This window comes from Micromys minutus, assembly GCF_963924665.1.
Source record: "Micromys minutus genome assembly, chromosome: 13".
NCBI lineage: Eukaryota > Metazoa > Chordata > Mammalia > Rodentia > Muridae > Micromys > Micromys minutus.
Window position 1 is genome coordinate 51282058 of NC_137982.1, and position 18317 is coordinate 51300374.

At 42.8% G+C, this 18317-nt stretch overlaps 1 protein-coding gene across 3 annotated transcripts in view; it reads left to right on the top strand.

Moving 5' to 3' along the window:
* The first annotated feature begins 3578 nt into the window (after positions 1–3578).
* Positions 3579–18317, top strand: part of ITPRID2 (ITPR interacting domain containing 2) — a 35394-nt gene continuing 20655 nt past the window's right edge. For all 3 annotated transcript variants that reach the window (XM_080927492.1, XM_080927494.1, XM_080927493.1), the window contains exons 1-8: positions 3579–3875; positions 4164–4209; positions 7216–7265; positions 8088–8144; positions 9347–9386; positions 9478–9576; positions 10648–10856; positions 11724–12430. In XM_080927492.1, coding sequence (XP_080783618.1) covers positions 3671–3875; positions 4164–4209; positions 7216–7265; positions 8088–8144; positions 9347–9386; positions 9478–9576; positions 10648–10856; positions 11724–12430 — 1413 coding nt within the window. In that variant the 5' untranslated portion in view covers positions 3579–3670. The remainder of the gene's footprint in view (positions 3876–4163; positions 4210–7215; positions 7266–8087; positions 8145–9346; positions 9387–9477; positions 9577–10647; positions 10857–11723; positions 12431–18317) is intronic.

Below are 18317 nucleotides of genomic sequence, written 5' to 3' on the forward strand. Positions count from 1 at the left end.
CAGGTTTGAGTTATGTACCTGATATGCTTTTAGGTCTTTAAAACAGGTACAAAGCTAGAAATAATAAAGCAATTATAATGATTAATAACAGCCTAATGGAATAGATCAAAGAACTGATTAAAATTAAACTAACAAGCTTTCAGCAGAGTTTGTTTATTATACTTGCTTTATAAATAAATCATTGGGTGTTTCTGAAGAATTTATTCTTCCATATTGACATTTTCCATTAATTCTATTTCATTCCATTTGGAAAAATATTCCCCTGCTATCATGGGAAATGCTAACAGATGTTGAGGGACCCACAGGGTTTTCTTTTGAAATGAATTTAACAATTACTGGGCTGAGCACAGTTAAGTTATGTGTGTTCAGAATGAACCTCGAAGATGCCATCTTTGTGCTATAGATTCTACACCAATCTCACACTAAGTACACCTGAGGAACTCCCAAACCTTTACTGTAGGGATTGAACTTTAACAGAAGTAGAGAACACAGTAATACAATTGGCATTATCCCCAAAAGGTGAGATTTATTTGATATAGTGACAATTCTGCCTTCAGATCAAAGTTTGAATACTGTTTAACTACAGTAATTGGAACGAGAAAGCCTCCACTTAACTACAGTTAAAATAATCTTATTTTCTAACTTCGAGGCCTGTGTTAAGTTAGAAATTTTATATCATGTATCACTTATTGTTGAAGCTTTTCCATCTCAAATTTTGTTATTTAGTCACAGTATGTTTTCTGTTCTTTCCTGAATTTATTATAATTTTAAGAAACATTGGCATGCAAATGGAAAAAGAAGAAGCCATTCATTAGTAGTAGGATAATTTCTCTATATGAAATTGACTTATTTTAGTATCTTTCAACATAATAACCACAATGGCCCTCGTGAATACATACTTCAGTTTTTATAGCCCTCACACTAACTTGGGGAGGTGATGACTGCAATTTCCCATATGAAGAAAGAAATATCCAGAAAGATGAACTATGAGTAAAAATAGAAGGAAAACATTCAATCTTGGTCTGATCCCAAAGGCCTTCTCTTTCCATTTTACCTTGTTAGGTCAAATTGTCCACTTTTAATATAACTGTATTTCTTCATAAGCACCAATGGCTTAGACAATATTCTTAATGTAAAACATTCAAAATGCAGGTTTTATTGCAGTTCTGGCCTAGGGTACTTGCCTGGAAAACAAGCAAGTATCTAGACTTTCCCAAGGCCTAGTATTTATTATTGAATCAAACACCTTGGGCATTAAAAAAACCCTCAGACTTGATAATATAAGCCCCTTGGGTTTTAAGGAAATAGCATGCCACCTATGGTTTTCTTCTAAAGGAAATATGCCTTTATTCTTCTACATTAAGTTTTGCAATGTAAAATAAAATATTTATGCTACAGCAGATTTGATAATTGCTATACTCTAATACTTTCCCCTTTTTCTTTGACTGTGATTGAATGACTTGTAAATTATAAGCCATACTTCATTATTGTCTTTCCTAGAATTCTTTGCTCCCTAAAAGTACAAGTAAAACTAATTTAAAAAAATGGGCACTGGAGAAAAACCACAAAGCAAACAGAAAGAACCCGAGTTTGTCTCATTTGAAGAACAATAGCAAACAGACAACTTACCTCTAAGAGTAGTCAGCATTCTATGTAGACTCAGTACTGATTCATGAATACATGAAAGGTATTGAAACATGGTCCATACTCCCCCTTGCTTACAATGTGGCTGGTGTCACAAGTGTGTACATTCCGTTGTATGTCAGGGGACTGGAAACAGGATGTGATCATGACTGGGGGAGCCACAGAGTGAAAACATTCTGGATCAGCTGGTTTGTGCAGGTAGTAGACAGAACAGGAAGAGTTAAAGATCAAGGGCAGAGAACCAGCCACAGCACATGGATGTGGTGGGATGGAGGACATCTGGAGACAGATGGGATTGGAGCCAGTGTCCTGTCCAGCATTTGGCCAACAGTTGTCTAGGCACTGCCTCGTCTTCTACAGGCAGCTTCTTTGGCAGGACATGGAAGCGTTCCCTTCATCCTTAATAGAGAACCTCTGGAGCTCTGAGACATATTAAGAACTAAAAGATGCTTTAACAGTGAAAGGTCAAGCCCCCGACGTGCTGGTAGCATCCTTGTAGTTGCTCTCACAGTTCACCAGAAGCGTATGGGCGCCATGATAATGGGAGGGCTCTGGGAAGACAGCTTCTATTTTGGATTTAGTCTCGGGTATTGATAGACCATCAGGAGTTGTTGTTTCTATCAATAGTTAAGGGGACTATCAAACATATGGACCATGAAAGAAGGATAGTAGTGACCAAAGACAGGAAGGTTCTGTGATACTTTAAGGGTGTATGCTTATGTGCAAGGGACTAGGTACATCTCAAGAACACTTTACATTCTGAAATTTCCCAAAACTATTTCCTTTTGTTACTAATGTGCACTTAAGTTGAACTTTTATGAACTGTAAATATCTATTTCAAGTGGAAATTTTCTTTCTTAAATTATTATTTATACAAAAACGTTTTTTAGTCAAGAAAACATCAAAACAAAAACTATTCTAACTTTGCTTGCAGAATTCAGCCATGCAGAATAAAATGTTGGAAGATGTCTATATTGTGTGTAGACAGTTTAGAACATTCATTGTTTGATATGTCACACTTTGTCTTAATCTGGATAGAATTTGAATCTTTTTTTTTTCTCATAGGAGATACAAATATGATAAAGGGGGTGGTGGTGGATGCTGGAGCTCATTTAAAAATTGTTTCAGAAGCTTGACATTACTTGCTTCTTGATCCATCTTGTAACTTTCAAATCCAAGCCGTTAGCTTTTTTCCAGGTCACTTTCTCCTCTTCCCTTTCTGTCTGCAGCTTCAATGTGATATGTCCACCTTTTTTCTCACTGCATTTTCATACCTCACATAAGCAGGACACACACGTTCCTCAAACGTGCAAGCAACACTAGGGGAAGTTTTTACAAGTAGATGTACAATCTCATCTGTTTCATCCTTGCCCAATCCTGTAGGCATCCTACACTGAATACGCCTCAGCAGCCCAGTCACTTGTTTGCACGCGGGGGCGTTTTATGAGACTTGGCCTTGGCACTTTCCCTCTATTTCTGGACCAGAGAGGAGTCGAGAGAAGTTAAGGCTATAAAGCAAACAAACAAACAAATCTGGCTCTTTCCTGAGGCAACCGCGAAGGGGCGTTTCGGCTCCTAGCCCGTCAGGCCGAGCCCCGCCCCGCCCCTCCTCCTCACCTCCCCGCAAGACAGCCACCGGAAGAGGGCGTGGCCTCCTTCGTGGGTGGGGCGCAGAGCTGCGAAGGGCTGGACGTTGCACTCGCGGGAGGCGTGGCTAGAAAGGGGGCAGGGCGGGGCCTTGGGGTGGGCGGGGCCCGGGCGGGCGGGCGCTCGGCGCCTTCCCGGCTTGCCCGAGCCACTCGCGCTCCTGCGCCCCGCCAGGCCGGGTTCACGTGAAGCGCCGGCCCTCCGCCCCTCCCTCCCTTCCTTCCCTCCCCCCTCCCTGTCCCCACCTCCTGGGGCGCCCGCTCTGGCTCCCCCGGGCCCCCTGCCCGGCTGGGCGCTGACAGCAGCGGCGGGGGTCCCCGCAGCCGCCGCTGTGTCCCGCGCAGGCTCAGGCTGGGCCCGCGGAGCCCCCGGCGCGGCCATGAACCGACCCCTGTCGGCGGAGGCGGAGGAGGAACTGGAGTGGCAAGTGGCGAGTCGCAGGAGGAAGGCCTGGGCCAAGTGCCGCAGCTCCTGGCAGGCGTCGGAGACCGAGGATCTGTCCACAGAGACGACGACGCAGGACGAGGACGAGGACGAGGAGGAGGACCTCCCGGGCGCGAAGCTGCCGGCACCCGCGGGGCGAGGTCGGTGCGCTGGGCTGGGACGTGCGGTCGGGGAGGTGGCGTGCTCCGTGCCACCGGGCGCGGGGACCGGACGCCCCCGACCTTTAAATGCGCGCGTGACCCGCGCTTCAGCGCCGGCATGTGCACCTGGCTGCCTACTGGTCCCCCTGGGTCGGGCGCCGGGGAGGCTCTCCGAGGCTGCGGGTTGTCCCGGGTAGATTCTCCTGCAAGGGAGTGTCAGGATGGCACAGCCTCTGAGTACTTCTGTATGGGGTCCCTAACGAGCTGTCCCTCTGCTCTATCCCGCAGGAAACGTGCCCAACGAGAAGATCGCAATATGGCTCAAAGACTGCCGGTGAGTAAGGCTGGAGTTGCCGGGGAGAAGCCAGGGGCTCGACCTGCTCTCTGGGTCCCGTGGCGGCTGTAAGCTAGGAACCGGAAAGAGAGCCGGCCGATAGCTTCCTTCTAGAAGCGATTAGAACTGGAAGTGCTGTGGCCGCTGATTATTTGGTGAGCGAGTTGACTTTACAATTACAACTTCAGCAGTCCCGGCATGATGTCAGCAGCAGATCAGAAACTAAAACAGGTCACGGTGATGCTACTTCGGCTGGTCGTGGTTTCTCTTGAAAGAATTTTGATGTTTGCAGGACGTTTTATTTTTCTTTATTTTGGCATCTGCATATCTGGCACGGAATCATTTTCCTTTCAAACGTGCTATAGACGAGTTTAATTTACTTAACTACACTAACCGGGCTTTAATTTGGGTTGTGTGCCTTATGTCTCCCTGGGGAACTATTAAAACTAGCCAACTTGCTCCTTGGAGTTTAACTCCTTGGACACGGGTTTGTCAGATGGCATTGGAATTTACAGAAGGAAATGGAGCTTTGAAGGCATTCGAACTTCATGAGTCAGTTTAGTTACATACTTTGGCAACCTGCACAAAAATGTTTGATCAATTACAGAGGAGATGGGTTGTATTACAAGTAAATTTGACTAAAGTATAATGTGTTTTACTTCTGTGTTTTCCCCTTAGTTTATTTGCTTTTTGAAAAATCTTGTGTAAAGACTATAGCTGCTTTCTGGGTATATTATTATTTCTCAAATTATGTTTATCCTAGGGGTTATTTGGTTGGTTTGTTGTTGTTTTTCTTTTTGAAAGTGATTCTTACATGTGATAGTAAGATCTTTTTCCTGTGAGGGCCGGTAGAATATTGGCTGTCTCCGTATTTGTGAATAACCAGACCCCTAGTGATTGTTGACTGCAGAACTTTACTGAGGTGTCATAGACTTGTCTGAAATATTGTGGGATACATAGACATTCCTTTTGAAGATGCACAGAGGCAAGTATTTAAGACATCTTTAGGTTAACCACCCAGCCTAGTTTAACCCCTTGATTTCCAAACAAGAGTATACCCTCTACATATTATAGCATGATAGTGGGCCGGGGACTCACTGTCAGAACAACGTGGAATTCGAAGGCTGAAGTTTTAAGTGTTCAGCTTCAAAACATTTTAGGAGAGAACTTAGAAAGCAATGACTTTGAGGTTTCCATATGAAGGAGTGAAGAGAGTAGTCTACCCTTGCTTTTATTAAGGTCTCTAAAGTTTACATCTTGGTCTCATTTAAAACCCAGTACTGGTTCACACTTAACACAGATCTAAAATATCTAGCGTTTAATCTCAGGTGGGTAGTCAGAGGATTTTTTTTTCAAATGTAAGAACAAGAGAAAAAAATCATTTTAAAAATGATATATAGGGATTGGGGTCATAGAAGAAGTCATATCAAGGAAACAGAAAGTAAAAACATTTTTTAGGTAAATGAAGTAGGTAAATGCCCACACTGACCAGGGCCCAAGTTCAGTCCAGAAAATTCCAGAAGTGTCCTTGGTAAACTCAGTGTGCACAGATTATATAATTATCTAAGGAAACCACTTGTAGATTTCTTTCTTGTTCTTATACTTAGCCCTGTTCAGTGCACAAGCAGTTTCCGTGTGCATCTGAGCTGAGCATTCGCATGTTTTGTATACTGTGTGCAGATGATGTGAGCAACAGCTTTTCCCTCAGTAGAGTCTGCAGTCCTCTTTCCTCATTGCTACCCATATCCTGGGTAAAGATAACATGCTTTTCCTACTACAGTGGAGTCTTTATTCTGTAACTATTTCTTTTTTTCACTAACCAAATGACTTGACTCGGTGTCTAAGAAGCAGCAGAGCTTCTGGTAGGATTTGGAGGAGGCTATCCAGAAGCAGAGAACTTGCTTTTACAGGCTGGTTGTGTTCAGCCTATTTGCCATTTTCTGTTCTCGAAGAACAGCATGGGCATCTGTAGACAGAATGTGGTATTTGGGCCCAACAAAGGAGGGGAAGAAAGATTTTTATCGACACAAGTGTGAAATGTTTGCAAAACCTTAGAATTAAGGTTTTATCAGTGTCCATATGGCACCTGTTATAACACCCATCTCAAAAGCACAGCATTTCAGAGAACCACCTTGCTTATGCATTTGTTTTGGTGATCAACTGACACTGAGTAACGTTTCTTTGAAGCAGTGTACATCGCATGTCTAATTAAATTGTTAGCAGGCCTGAACTATTAGAGAAGCTGGTCTGTATCACAGACTAGGACCTTCAGAATAAAGGAATAGTTTCGTGATCCAAGTCTTGAAACTAAGTCGTTTCAAGAAAAGTAAAGGCATCTTCATGTCTGAAAACAACTCTGAGACCTTCCAGTTCCAACTCCAAACTTGAGGGAGAAAAATCAGCATTGGCTGATCCTTCACTCTGATTCCAAGCTGAGCTGAGGACTTCCCAAATGTACTTGAAGGAGGCCAGTGATGCCCAGGCCTCTCTGTCTGTGAGAAAGGCTTCTGTTGAGGTGGAGAGGCTGCCTAGCTGCTGGCTCCATTGACAGGCAAGAGTTAAGAACTCTAACGCTTACTTCCTGAATCCTGTAACTTTTTGTTTTACTAAATGAAGTTTCTTTCCACTGAAAAGGCTCTTTTTTCTAATCCCGGTTTGTTGTTGTTGCTTGTTTTGGTAGAAGGGATTGAGTGTGTTTCTTTGCCCACCCCCCCATTTTTGCAAAGAAAAATAACAATTCATATTATATGCTGTGGCCATTCCAGCTCTTAATTGCTGCTGAGCAGACCTGTGATTAAGTTACTGCTGGTAAACTGACCGGACAACAGGTATCTGTTTGGTTAGAAGGACATTACTTATGTAAGCCACTCACATTCCTGGTTTGGGGAGGAGTGCTAAGTTGATTAAGATGCTTGCTGAGCTATAATTCTAAAGTGAGGCTCCCCAGGGACAGTTCTCCAGATGGGTGTTGAGGAGACTGAGGCTTCTGTGTTTCTGTGATTGCAGTACCCCTTTGGGGGCTTCACTGGATGAGCAAAGCGGCGGTGCTCCGAAGGGTAAGAAACAGTCGTCTTTTCTCAAAAGTGAGACTTTCCCTTTGTCTTCTAGGTGAAAGTATGTTAGACTAGTGCTAGTCATGTTTATAAAATATGCCACTGTGAGCTAGAAACCCAAACGGGAGATATTGTCATAACCTATAAAAGAAAGTAACTTTCAGTAACGTTGTTCCCAAAGCTTCTCACAATGCCATACTGATATCCTTATGGCCCATTAGATATTATAAAGACTGATTAGATTAGACTCTGATATGTAAATATAATGAAAATAAATAATGAGGGAGGAGCTAGGTTAATTTCAGCATAGCATTTCTTTGCTATGCTCACTGGAATTGCCACACCTGGAATGTTAGCACTTGTGCAAGACAAAATTCTCAAGTTCAGAGTCCGAGAGGAATCAACAGGTGATGACAAGAGGAAGGAGAAGCATTCTCAGCGAGGAAAGCATAGCGTGAGGTCTGATGTGCCCTGAAGGTGGCTGCTCTGGGGCCTAGTTTTCTACGGAGCTCTTTGGTGAAGTGGTTTGTGTAACCAAATGTTTTCAGAGGCCTAAGAGAATATAAAGTATAAGCCCGAGTTCTGGAAAATTTATCTGGCCACAAACCTAGTTTTCTAACAATAGAGAAAAATCTTGTTTGCTCTTTGAAATGACGTAATATAAATATTTTTTTAAGTGTATTCAGGTTTGAGATATTTTCCTAGACCTTGTAAAATATCTTCCGTGGTTGACTTGTTTAATTAGTGATGTTGTGTGGTGGTGGGATTAGTGGGAAACAGCAGAGCAGGAGGGCGTGCTTTCTGAACTTTTACACTCTGATTTAGGCGTTCTTTTGAGAAATGGAGGAAGCTTTGAAGATGACTTGTCTCTGGGAGCTGAAGGTATGTGTGCTGAGGAACTGTATGTCTATGCAGTTTTAGTTATCTTAAGAAACGAAGTGAGGACTGTCAGGCCCCAGCTCTTAGAGATACACGTAAGGGCTGAGACAGTTCACTGCCTTCTGCAGGACTCCTGTCAGAATACCTCTGAAATACCATCTTGCCTGACTTAAATGCCTGAAGGAACTGTTTATGACAAAACCGTGGTGATATAAACGAGAGGAAAACTGTCCCAGAGAAGGAAGGGAGCTTAAATATTTATGCAGGAAAACACTAAGGTGAAGCTTAGTTGTGGTTTAGGGACATAGACTCACGTCACACCTGCAGCTGCGGTTTGTCTTTCTCCTATATTTTCCCTCTTTTAACCCCTGACAGTTAAAGGCTAGAGGACAAAGACCACATGGAGTCAGAAGTTAGATCCTTACTCTGGTGCCTCTTCAAGTAGCTTAGCACTGTAAAAGTATGGTGTTAGATTTTTTTTTTTTTAGGTTCCAGTGAGGCTTCCTAGTATGTAAAGCTAGGTTTCTCCTTTAAAGCAATTTTGTTGTTATTATAAAAGGTAGTTTACTTTGTTTTGAGACAGGTTTGTACTGTGTAGTCAAGGTGGCCTTGAATTCCCCTTGTAGCCTCCAGCTGACCTCAAATTCACAGTTGTTTGGTTTTTGCCTCCTTGGTGCTGGGATTGCAGGGGGAAGTCATGACTGAGTCCATTGGTTTTTGTTTGGTTACTTAGAATAGGTTGTATGCATGTATATATGTATGTATGTATGTATGTATGTATGTATGTATGTATGTATGTATATATCACTCTTAGGATAAAACCTGAAGAATTTCTTAAATGCTTAAAATTATAAGCTGATGAAGAGTGAATTATTCACTGAATTTAGTATCCTTGGTTTTTAGATCTTCATGGTCATGTATTATACACCAGTAAATGAGTCAGCTTGGCTCCAGAAATTTAATTGATTATTTATAGATTTTTAAAAAATTATTTAAACACTCAGATAGAAGTAGTTTTACATTGCCAGAAAGTAGAAGCAGCCTCCCAAGGTTGCTGGCCCAGTTACTGCCTGTCTGTCCAGTGGTTTCAGTAGTGGATATTTAACAAGCCAATCATGACGATGTAGATAACCTGTCTTCTCCATAACTGCCATTTTCTTCTAACAGCTGTGCTCTCTGTCTGTTTGTCTGTCTGTCTGTTGTAGCCAATCACCTACATGAACCTGATGCGCAAGTTGAAAACTGGTATGTACCTGTTTGGGTCTGCTGCTCCTTTCTAGCAGTGGAAAGGGATCATAGAAAATCAGGTTTTAAAGTATCTCATTTGTATTTATAGCAACAATATCTTGGCCAAAGAGAGAAGACTTCAGTTTCATCAGAAAGGGAGAAGTATGAATTCCACTGGGTCTGGGAAAAGTAGTGGCACCGTGTCAAGGTCAGTCCTGGTGAACTTCTGAGCGTACGGTACTGAAGCGAACCTGTCACCTCCTGGTCTTTGATTTGACGCTGAGAGTGTAAATCAAAGGGCCGAGTGGTTCCTAGACCATCAAAACTGACTGCAGCTTCTTGGGGAAAAACCGCCATACCTGCAACTAACCAAGTAAAACCACTGTGTACATAGCACTGCTAGAGTCTAGTAATGAGTGCTTAAAGCCATGTGAGCAGCCTGAGAGAGAAACTCCAGAGTGGAGTAACTGCCACGTGTGGGGAGCCCAAACTCCCTGGAGTGGCTCGAGTAACTGACGAGAAAGCAGAACAAACCTCCACAGCTGTAGCTTGACACTCAAGCCAAATTTGTTTCCAATGTGTTGAGCCAGTAAGTTAGGTCACTGTGGGCCAGTTTTTAAATTGCTGTACAAATTATTGTATCACACCTTGTTTCTCTGGAGCAGCCTTAACATCTACACACACTCCATCTTCTTTCTTATTCCCTCACTAAGCCCCCCAAAGCTCGGATTGTCGCCGCAGTGAGAGGGTAGGTTAGTGTTGGATTCCCAGTGGAATGAGGGCACTTGGTTCTCTTTGTGTAACTCATACCCCTCACCTTACTCCTCCTACTTCCCTCATGGATGTGGGGAGAGGGGGGAAGCTCCTCCCTGGCTTTCTGACCCCAGCTTATCTCCTTCATTGCTTCTGCTTAGATGGTTGCCTCTTATAAGAAAAAAAAGTGTCTGCAAAGCTTGTTTCACAGCTGGGTCCTCAGTAAGCAAGCTGTGTTGTTCCTTTAATCTGTTCTTTAAAAAAAAAAAAAAAAAAAAAAAAACATGCTTGGCCCGAATTTCTTTTCTGGAGAATCCTTTAGAAATGACCAAAAGGTGAGCCGACCCTTAGAGGGGAGGATTAGGCCTTCAGGCTTTTGCTTCTGATTTTCTACCACTAGTGCCCTGAGGAAATGTGCCTAGCTCATGAGTGCACAGTATGGGAAGGTGCAGGAAGACACTGTGCTGACATGCCCTGTGCACACCAAGCGTGTGTAGCATCCTTATGTGATCTTCCTGTGTTGCAGTGTCTCCGAACTGCTGGAGCTGTATGAGGAAGACCCTGAAGAAATTCTATATAATCTTGGATTTGGACGAGATGAACCAGATATTGCTTCGAAAATCCCTTCCAGGTTTTTTAATTCGTCATCCTTCGCCAGAGGCATAGACATCAAAGTGTTTCTGAGCGCGCAGATGCAGCGGATGGAAGTAGAGAACCCAAATTACGCTCTGACAAGTAAGGCTCTGATGTCACTGCTGAAACGCTCAGCAGCTAGGCCGGGTGACCTTTGCTTTAGCATCTGACGTTTTAAAAGTAAGGTTAATATAGACTAGGTTTTTACTCATTCTGGATTAATTATCCTAGCTATAGACACTATTCTCCCCCCATTAACTCATCATAATTTATGTGCAGAACCTGTTGTTTATCTCTAAATTGTATTTGTTCAACAAAGAAAGAAGTAGCGGTGGGGGCTTTGCTAATTTTAAATGAAGAAATCCATTTCAAGTGCTTTTCTGTAAATCTAAGATACCTTGGCCAGTTGGGGTTTTTCACTCCTGTCTCTGCTTATTCTTTCTCTGGTAAATACTGTTTCAAAACAGGGTCCCCCCCCCCCCCCCCCCCGGGTTGTCTGTGGGTCAGCTTTATGTAGGCTTTAACGCTACTATCCAGTTCGGTGTGAAATCCACTCAGACGTGGATCTTCTTAGGAAGGCATTCGCAGGAGTCTTAGACGAGTCCATGACCACACAGTAAATAATCTATAACTAGAGAGCAATTGCTGGTTCTGTTCTGTTCAGTATGGTCATCAGTTTTTCTGCTTATTTCTAACTTTTCAAGGTATAAATTCTAATCTTTACAGTAAGAATCCTCTTCCTCCCTACCCCTCTGAATGTAGTGGTTACATGTTCACTGAGGAAAAAATAATGACTTTGTAATATTTGGGATCTAAATTCAATTACTGGAAGTCTAAATAGCATGTGTTTACTGTATGTACATATAACATAAGTATAGAGTTTGTTTACTCTGTGTACACAGAACGTAAGCATAGACTTTGTTTACATATGCATAGCATAAACATAAAATATCTTTTTTCCTTTTGTAGGCCGTTTTCGCCAAATTGAAGTTCTTACTACTGTGGCCAATGCATTTTCTTCTCTATATTCTCAAGTCTCTGGAACTCCGCTGCAGAGGATTGGAAGTGTGTCCTCAGTGACCTCCACCAAGGAGGTGGCAGATGCCCCTCCTCCTCTAACTCGAAGCAACACTGCAAACCGTCTGATGAAAACACTATCAAAACTAAACTTATATGTTGATAAAACAGAGAAAGGCGAAGGGAGCTCTCCCCCCTCTGCTGAGAAAGGAAGGAGTCCCAGTGTCTCCCTGTCTGACGATGGTGGCCTCGGCAAGAGTGATCCTAAGCTTCAGAAAGTTGTTAAGAAGAAGGAGTCGTCTTCAATGCTGGCTACCGTCACAGAAGAAGTCTCAGGTAGTTCATCCACCATTGCAGACAGCGTTGATGCCGACAGACTTTCCGATGAAGCAGATAGTAGGAACATCAGCCACGAGGCAGGAAGCCAAGAAAGCAGAGAAGCTCACAGTCAGGAGAATGACCTGCTCCGAAAGTCTGCTGTGACAGATCCTGACTTTGCTCATGACGGCAGCACATCTGGCCCCTGCGAGCTGGAACGCAGCAGAGAGCTGAAAAGCGCCCAGGCGTCCTCGAGCGAGAAGGAGCCTTGTGCACCCCTAGCAATCCCATCCATCAGAAACGTCCTGACGCAGCAGAAAGACTCCTTCGAGATGGAAGAGGTAGGCAAGACTTCCCGAGGTCAGGGGTGTTTATAGAGAGGAAGGTCACTAACTTCCTAACAGTGGAAAGGCGTCCTCCTGGTGACACTCCTGCTTGGCTTCTAAAGCAAGAGTGGGTCGCACAGCTGTGTGCTGTGGAGCCCCTCAGGCTCAGCTGTCTTCTGTCTAGTGACATTTTATCAGAGCCTTGAGTGTTCATGCAAATCCAAGTCACGAGTGCATAGCAGGGGAAATGCTAAGATCAAACAGGTTTGCAGTTCAGTCTTCAGGGCCCAGAGACCTGGGCAAGGGTGAAGTGCGTACCTGAGGGGAAAGGGGGGCTCTGGAAGGCTGCTGAGTGGGGTTTTATAAGTCCAGATAAACATCTGGTGACTAATTTACCCATCGATACTCTTGCTACTTAACATAAAATCTAAATTCAAGAGTGTAAAAATACTCAGGCGGTTCATTCAGAACTCCTAGACACACCATAGGGACTGGTTGATACCGAGGTTCAGCTGTATGGACCAGGGCACTACACTGTGGAGGGCCTATGCTTGGCCTAAGGAGCAATGTGCAAAAATGCTGTCTCCTGTTACACAGGAGGAAACTGAGGTATCTGCATTGTGGCTGTGCATAATGTAATATCTAATTTTTCCTGTTGAAAATGTGGGAGATTTGCTTTGGGAACAGTTCGTGTTGGCTGTAGAATCACATTTTCTCAGATCAAAGAGTGAATAATGGCTCCCCAATGTTCTCTTTGCTGAGTTTTGTATCAGTCACATTAGTGATGACTTTTTACTTATTTCAAAGTTTCAGTTGCTGACAGTTATGTGTGTGTTTGGCGGCTTCTAGATTTTTTAGATGTTAATTACAACTGAAGAGTAAAGTGAAAGGGAATAGAAGAAACTGTAGATATTGTACGTTTTTAGTAGGCTACTTTCCCTAAATCTTCCTGTAGTTTTATTCCCATTCTTTGGATTACTTATGTGATTTCTGCCGTAGTTCAGTGAGTGTGGGAGAGGACTGTGATGCCTGCCTCAAACCCGGGCTCTGTCCTGTTGATTTCTGCTGAGTGCAGTTTTGGTCCAGCTAGTCCCAAGGACTGCGTCTAAGTGCAGGCCATCCCTGGGCTCACTCCTCAGTGCTGAGCAGGGCCAGCAGTTTCTGTACCTTAGCCTTGCACTGTGGCATGCAAATCTGTACACATTATACGGTAGTGGAAGTTTCAGGACGGTGACTCGGTTTGGACAGCAGTAGGTTGACAGCATCCTCTTTGTAATTTGTAGGGTTTTAAAAGAGCAGACATGTAAGTGGCAGGTCTCTGAAACTTTAGATAACATACTGGAACTGGCCTTAAGGTTTGTTAAGTGGTGTGTGCAGTTTGGTGACACCTTTCCTCAGAGACCTTTTCAATTGCGCCCCCTGCTGGACAAAACGTTAATGACAAAATAACATGACCCCTTTTGTGAAGACTAGGTGAATAGTTAAGGAATGTTAGCTACTCTGTGTGTTTGTGTGTGTGTGTGTGTGTATGTGAGTGAGTGTGAGTGTGTGTGTGTGTGTGTGTGTGTGTGTGTGTTGTCACTAGGAATGGTGTTGTATGGTTGTAGTATCTAGCATCCAAAGAACTGAGGAGGCACAATGACCATGAATTTGAGATAAGCTGAAGCTAAATATTAAGTTCTAGGCTAGTAGCCTGGTGTCTCTAGTAAGACATATTCTCAAATACATACAACAAATTCATTTTTAACCTTGTAAATAGAGGAACTTTAAGGATAATGAATCCTTTCCTTTTCATATCTATTTAAAATACTTATTAAAAACCTCCTAGAATTGTGCTTTTTCCTTTGGAAACTTTAGAGAAACTTCTAGAACAATGGATAAAGCAGGGAAATGTGTTATTTTCATTTCCTCTTAATCATGGTATGAATTGTACTAGCAGACAAAGAAAACAGTCTTCCCAAGGCCGGCTTACATCCCATTCTGAGTAGCTTGTGCACTTCTCTCTGATTCTCCTTTGATTGGGGTCTGATCTCTGTGGAGAACACTTGCTCTGTGTGAACAGCATGTAGATACAAGTTAGAGCTCTCTCAGAGCCAGCTCTTGGCGCGAGGCCCCTACAGCAGCAGCTCTGGAGGGAAGAATGCTGCAGTCTGGTTCTGTGGTGAGGCTGCCTGATCAGGTGAGGCAGGAGGGAAGCTGGGGTGAGGAAGAGAGCGGCACAAAGACAGCTCTGAGTGAGACAGGCTAGAGGCAGCAGTGTGCCTGTTTCTTAGATTTAAGAAATGAAAATCACGGGGGGGGGGGGGGCTGTAGACTGTTTGAGTTAAAAGTAGACTTGCCTTCTAAAAATGTCTTAGAATGTTCAGAATATCCAGAAATTCTCGTTTTTTGCCTGGGGTGTGGGAGAGGATTTTAGTTCTTAGTGGCTCAGATGTTTTGTTTTGGTTGGTTTTGTTGGAACTACAGTATGTTAAGTCCGTGGAGTCTGACATCAGAAGTCTGAAGTCACAGTTGCTCCTGTTCTGTGAATAAGTCTGTAGTAGTGGAGGGACTTCCTCACTGTGCTAATGAACTGTTTATGTTACTGGGTGCATACTTAATTTTGCTTGAGTTCCTAAAATAACTGTCAGTAAATCTTCCTTTCTACTTATACAACTTACTACTTTTAGGTTCTAGGTTTTAGGGTTTATTCTATTTATTTATCTGAGTTCGAATAATCTGAAACCAGTGGGGTATCTGAGGAACTGTGGCGCTGCTCCTTCGCCTTCCAGTTTTGTGAACGTTTTTCTTTACACAGAATCTTGCTATGAGCCAGGGTTGATTCTCCTGCTTCAGCCTCCCAAACGCTGGGATTACAGGCGTGCACCACCATGTCTGTTCCTCAGTGTACTTTCTGAAGATGGGACTTTAAATAGAATTCTGATAGTTGACATCTGTCCTGATATCCCAAATCCCAGATAGTCACTGAGTTGTTTCTTGCTTTTTTTTTTTAGTCTAAAATTTTTTGAATCTTTTTTAAAGTTACATAACAGTGGAAAGAAACTTTGTGTGTTGTTTATTTTAAAACTTAGCAGTTTGCCTTTCTTTAAGGTAACTTAGAAGTAATTACAGAATCATAGACTAATACAAAGGTTGTTTGAAATAGTTCTGTCCCTTTACACCTTCCTGACACTTAGGTACTACTTCCCAGCGGTGGTTTTCGTCTCCTCTCTGAGGGAAGTGGAATTTGCTGTAATGTCAGAGCTTTAGGAGATGGTGGTCTGTGAAGGGAGCCAAGGTATCTGCTGCCTGTGCCATTGCTCCTTCCTTGTTACTTTCTCAGTTACTTTGACTCGAGGACTGGTGGTAGCAGAGTTTTCACCCTGATTTTATAATTGCAAAACCAGATACTTAGCGCAGATCGTTTTTAGAAGCCAGTAAATGGCTAGTAAGACTTGAGCTCTGGACCGGCTCCTTTGACCTGCACCATACATTTGCCATGGAACAGGTGGGGAAGGAGAGTAGTGAGGCCTCCCTCCCTCCCTCCCTCCCTGCCTCCCTCCCTCCTCCCTTCCTTTCCCCCTTCTTTCTTTTGATACTACACAGAATTGTAATTCCTAAGACTCTACATTTTATTTCAGCATTACTTTGTGTTGTATTTAGCATGTTTAAAATGACAAGAGTGGTTAGTGTTTTGATCCTGATAGAGGGCTGGATAAGAACCAGAGCCAGAACAGCAGACAGTAACTCTGAAAGCTGAGCAACTCTGCTGTTTTGGCTTAATGTGTATTTTGTTCATTTTCCTTTTATTATGGGAGGTTTTGAACTTGCCTAAAGTTTAAGGAATCGTATGATAAAAACCTATGACTTGTTATTGACTTCAGCTTTGTTTGATTATATTTGTAAAACTTTTTTGGTAAAATTTGTAAAATCAACTGTTAGCTAGAGTAGGTGGCACTAGGAAGTTCCCTGTGTAGTTCTGTGTAGTTCTCCATTCTGCCCTGGGCACCATGGTTTTAGACCCAAACCTGACTTCCACATAGCTGTGACCAGTAAGAGCAAGTCATCACAAGCAGTCTTGATACAGGAAGATTTTGCTGAGAGCAGTCTTCCTGACATCAGCAGTCACACAGGTAAGCATGGCCCTCCCCACTGCCAGAGCCTGCCCTGCACTGATGAAGGGCTTCGTAGTAAAAGGAGACATTTTTCCCTAGGATAGGTGGCTAGAGAAGGTAGCATGCTCTGTAAATCCACACCACTTCCTGCTTAATGTATCTCCAAGGAGAGAGAGTATTTGGTAATCCTGCATCTATAAAGTGGGAGATAGTACTTTGTTGTGTCTAAGCTGAGATTCCTAGGACATAAATAACTATCTGGATTTCTTCTATATTCTTTCAGTCTAGCTAATGCTTGTTTTTTAGAAATCTGTATTAGGCTGGGCCAGAGTAGTAGCTAATAATAGGCCTTTTGTTGAATATAAAAAGAAAATGTGTTCTGTTCCCTTGCACTTAAAACAATGGTTTTCCGGTTGAACTTGTATCTGCTGCTTTGGATAATATGATTTTTTTAAGTAGCAGCAAATAACAGTAAAGTTTACTTGGTATGTGTCATACTCAAGATGCTTTTAAATGGTCACTGCTTTCAGTTTCTTCAGGTCATAACAATAGTTTCATGGGCTATATACAAAAGTCATCACAAATCAGAACTCCCTCAACAGGGGAGTACTGTCTTTAATTACATTTTCATGGTGGTAGCATGCTTGTTCTCTCTGTCTCTGTCTCATTCTGTCTCTGTCTCTCTCTCTCTCTGTCTCTCTCTGTGTGTGTCTTTCTCATGTGTATGTGTAGGGGGATTGTATTGTGGTTGTGTGTGGGGTATGTATGTTTTTCTCCTGTGTGGGGGGGAGTTGTATTGTGATTGTATGTGGGGTGTGTGTGTGTGTGTGTGTGTGTGTGTGTGTGTCTATCTCTCTGTGTATGTGTGTCTTTCTCCTGTGTGTGGGGGGGTTGTATTGTGATTGTGTGTGGGGTGTGTGTGTTTGTCTCTATCTCTTTGTGTATGTGTGTGTCTTTCTTGTGTGTGGGGAGGTTGTATTGTGGTTGTGTGTGGTGTGTATTGATCTTCTATTCATTCCTGTGGGATATTTCTTATTTTTAATTAATTCATAGCTTAAAGTATACCAGGGTTCAATCGAAAGTTTGTTATTTACTCATTGACTTGTTCAAGTTTAAAAACCTGTGTTTGGCCATTTTGTTTCCTTATATGAGGTAAAGTGATAGAAATGAATCAACACCTCCTCAGATGTTCACTCTTGACACAACTCAGTCATAGTAGAATAGCTGGGCAGCATCTCCACAGGGTGAGGATGGCCTTTAGAGCCAATATTTCCTAAATCATGATATATTTGTACAGGTAGAAAAAAAGGCAACTTTTCTAGGCTTGGTACTTCCATTAAATAGAACTCTTAGAGCAGTTTTTGTGGGTAAAACTCTTCAAGATTTTAGTTGTATTAAGATTTCCTTTCCACTTAAAATACCAATATGTCTTAAAAACATTTTATCAGGGCAGAACATTCTTATACATGAGTAACGATTGGTGTCTCAAACTAGAGAACTTCAGAAAATGTAGCAGTGGGAATGTGGTGGCCTATTTCCACTGATACCAAACTTGTATTCGCCTCACATATGGCTCAGTCATTGCCGCCTGTGATGCGCAGGTTGGCATCTTCACGTTAGAACTGCTGTAGTGTTTAACGTTTGGGGACCTTCCTAGTATGGACCATATTTTATATAGCAGCCTTTGAGGAACAAAGTCTTTAAGTGGAGTTCTGTATGTGTGTGTATATGTGCAGCTCTATGTGCTGTTTTTCACCATCAGTTACCTGTGTTGAGTGGGGAAGTAGGTCGGAAAAGTAAGTTGTGGG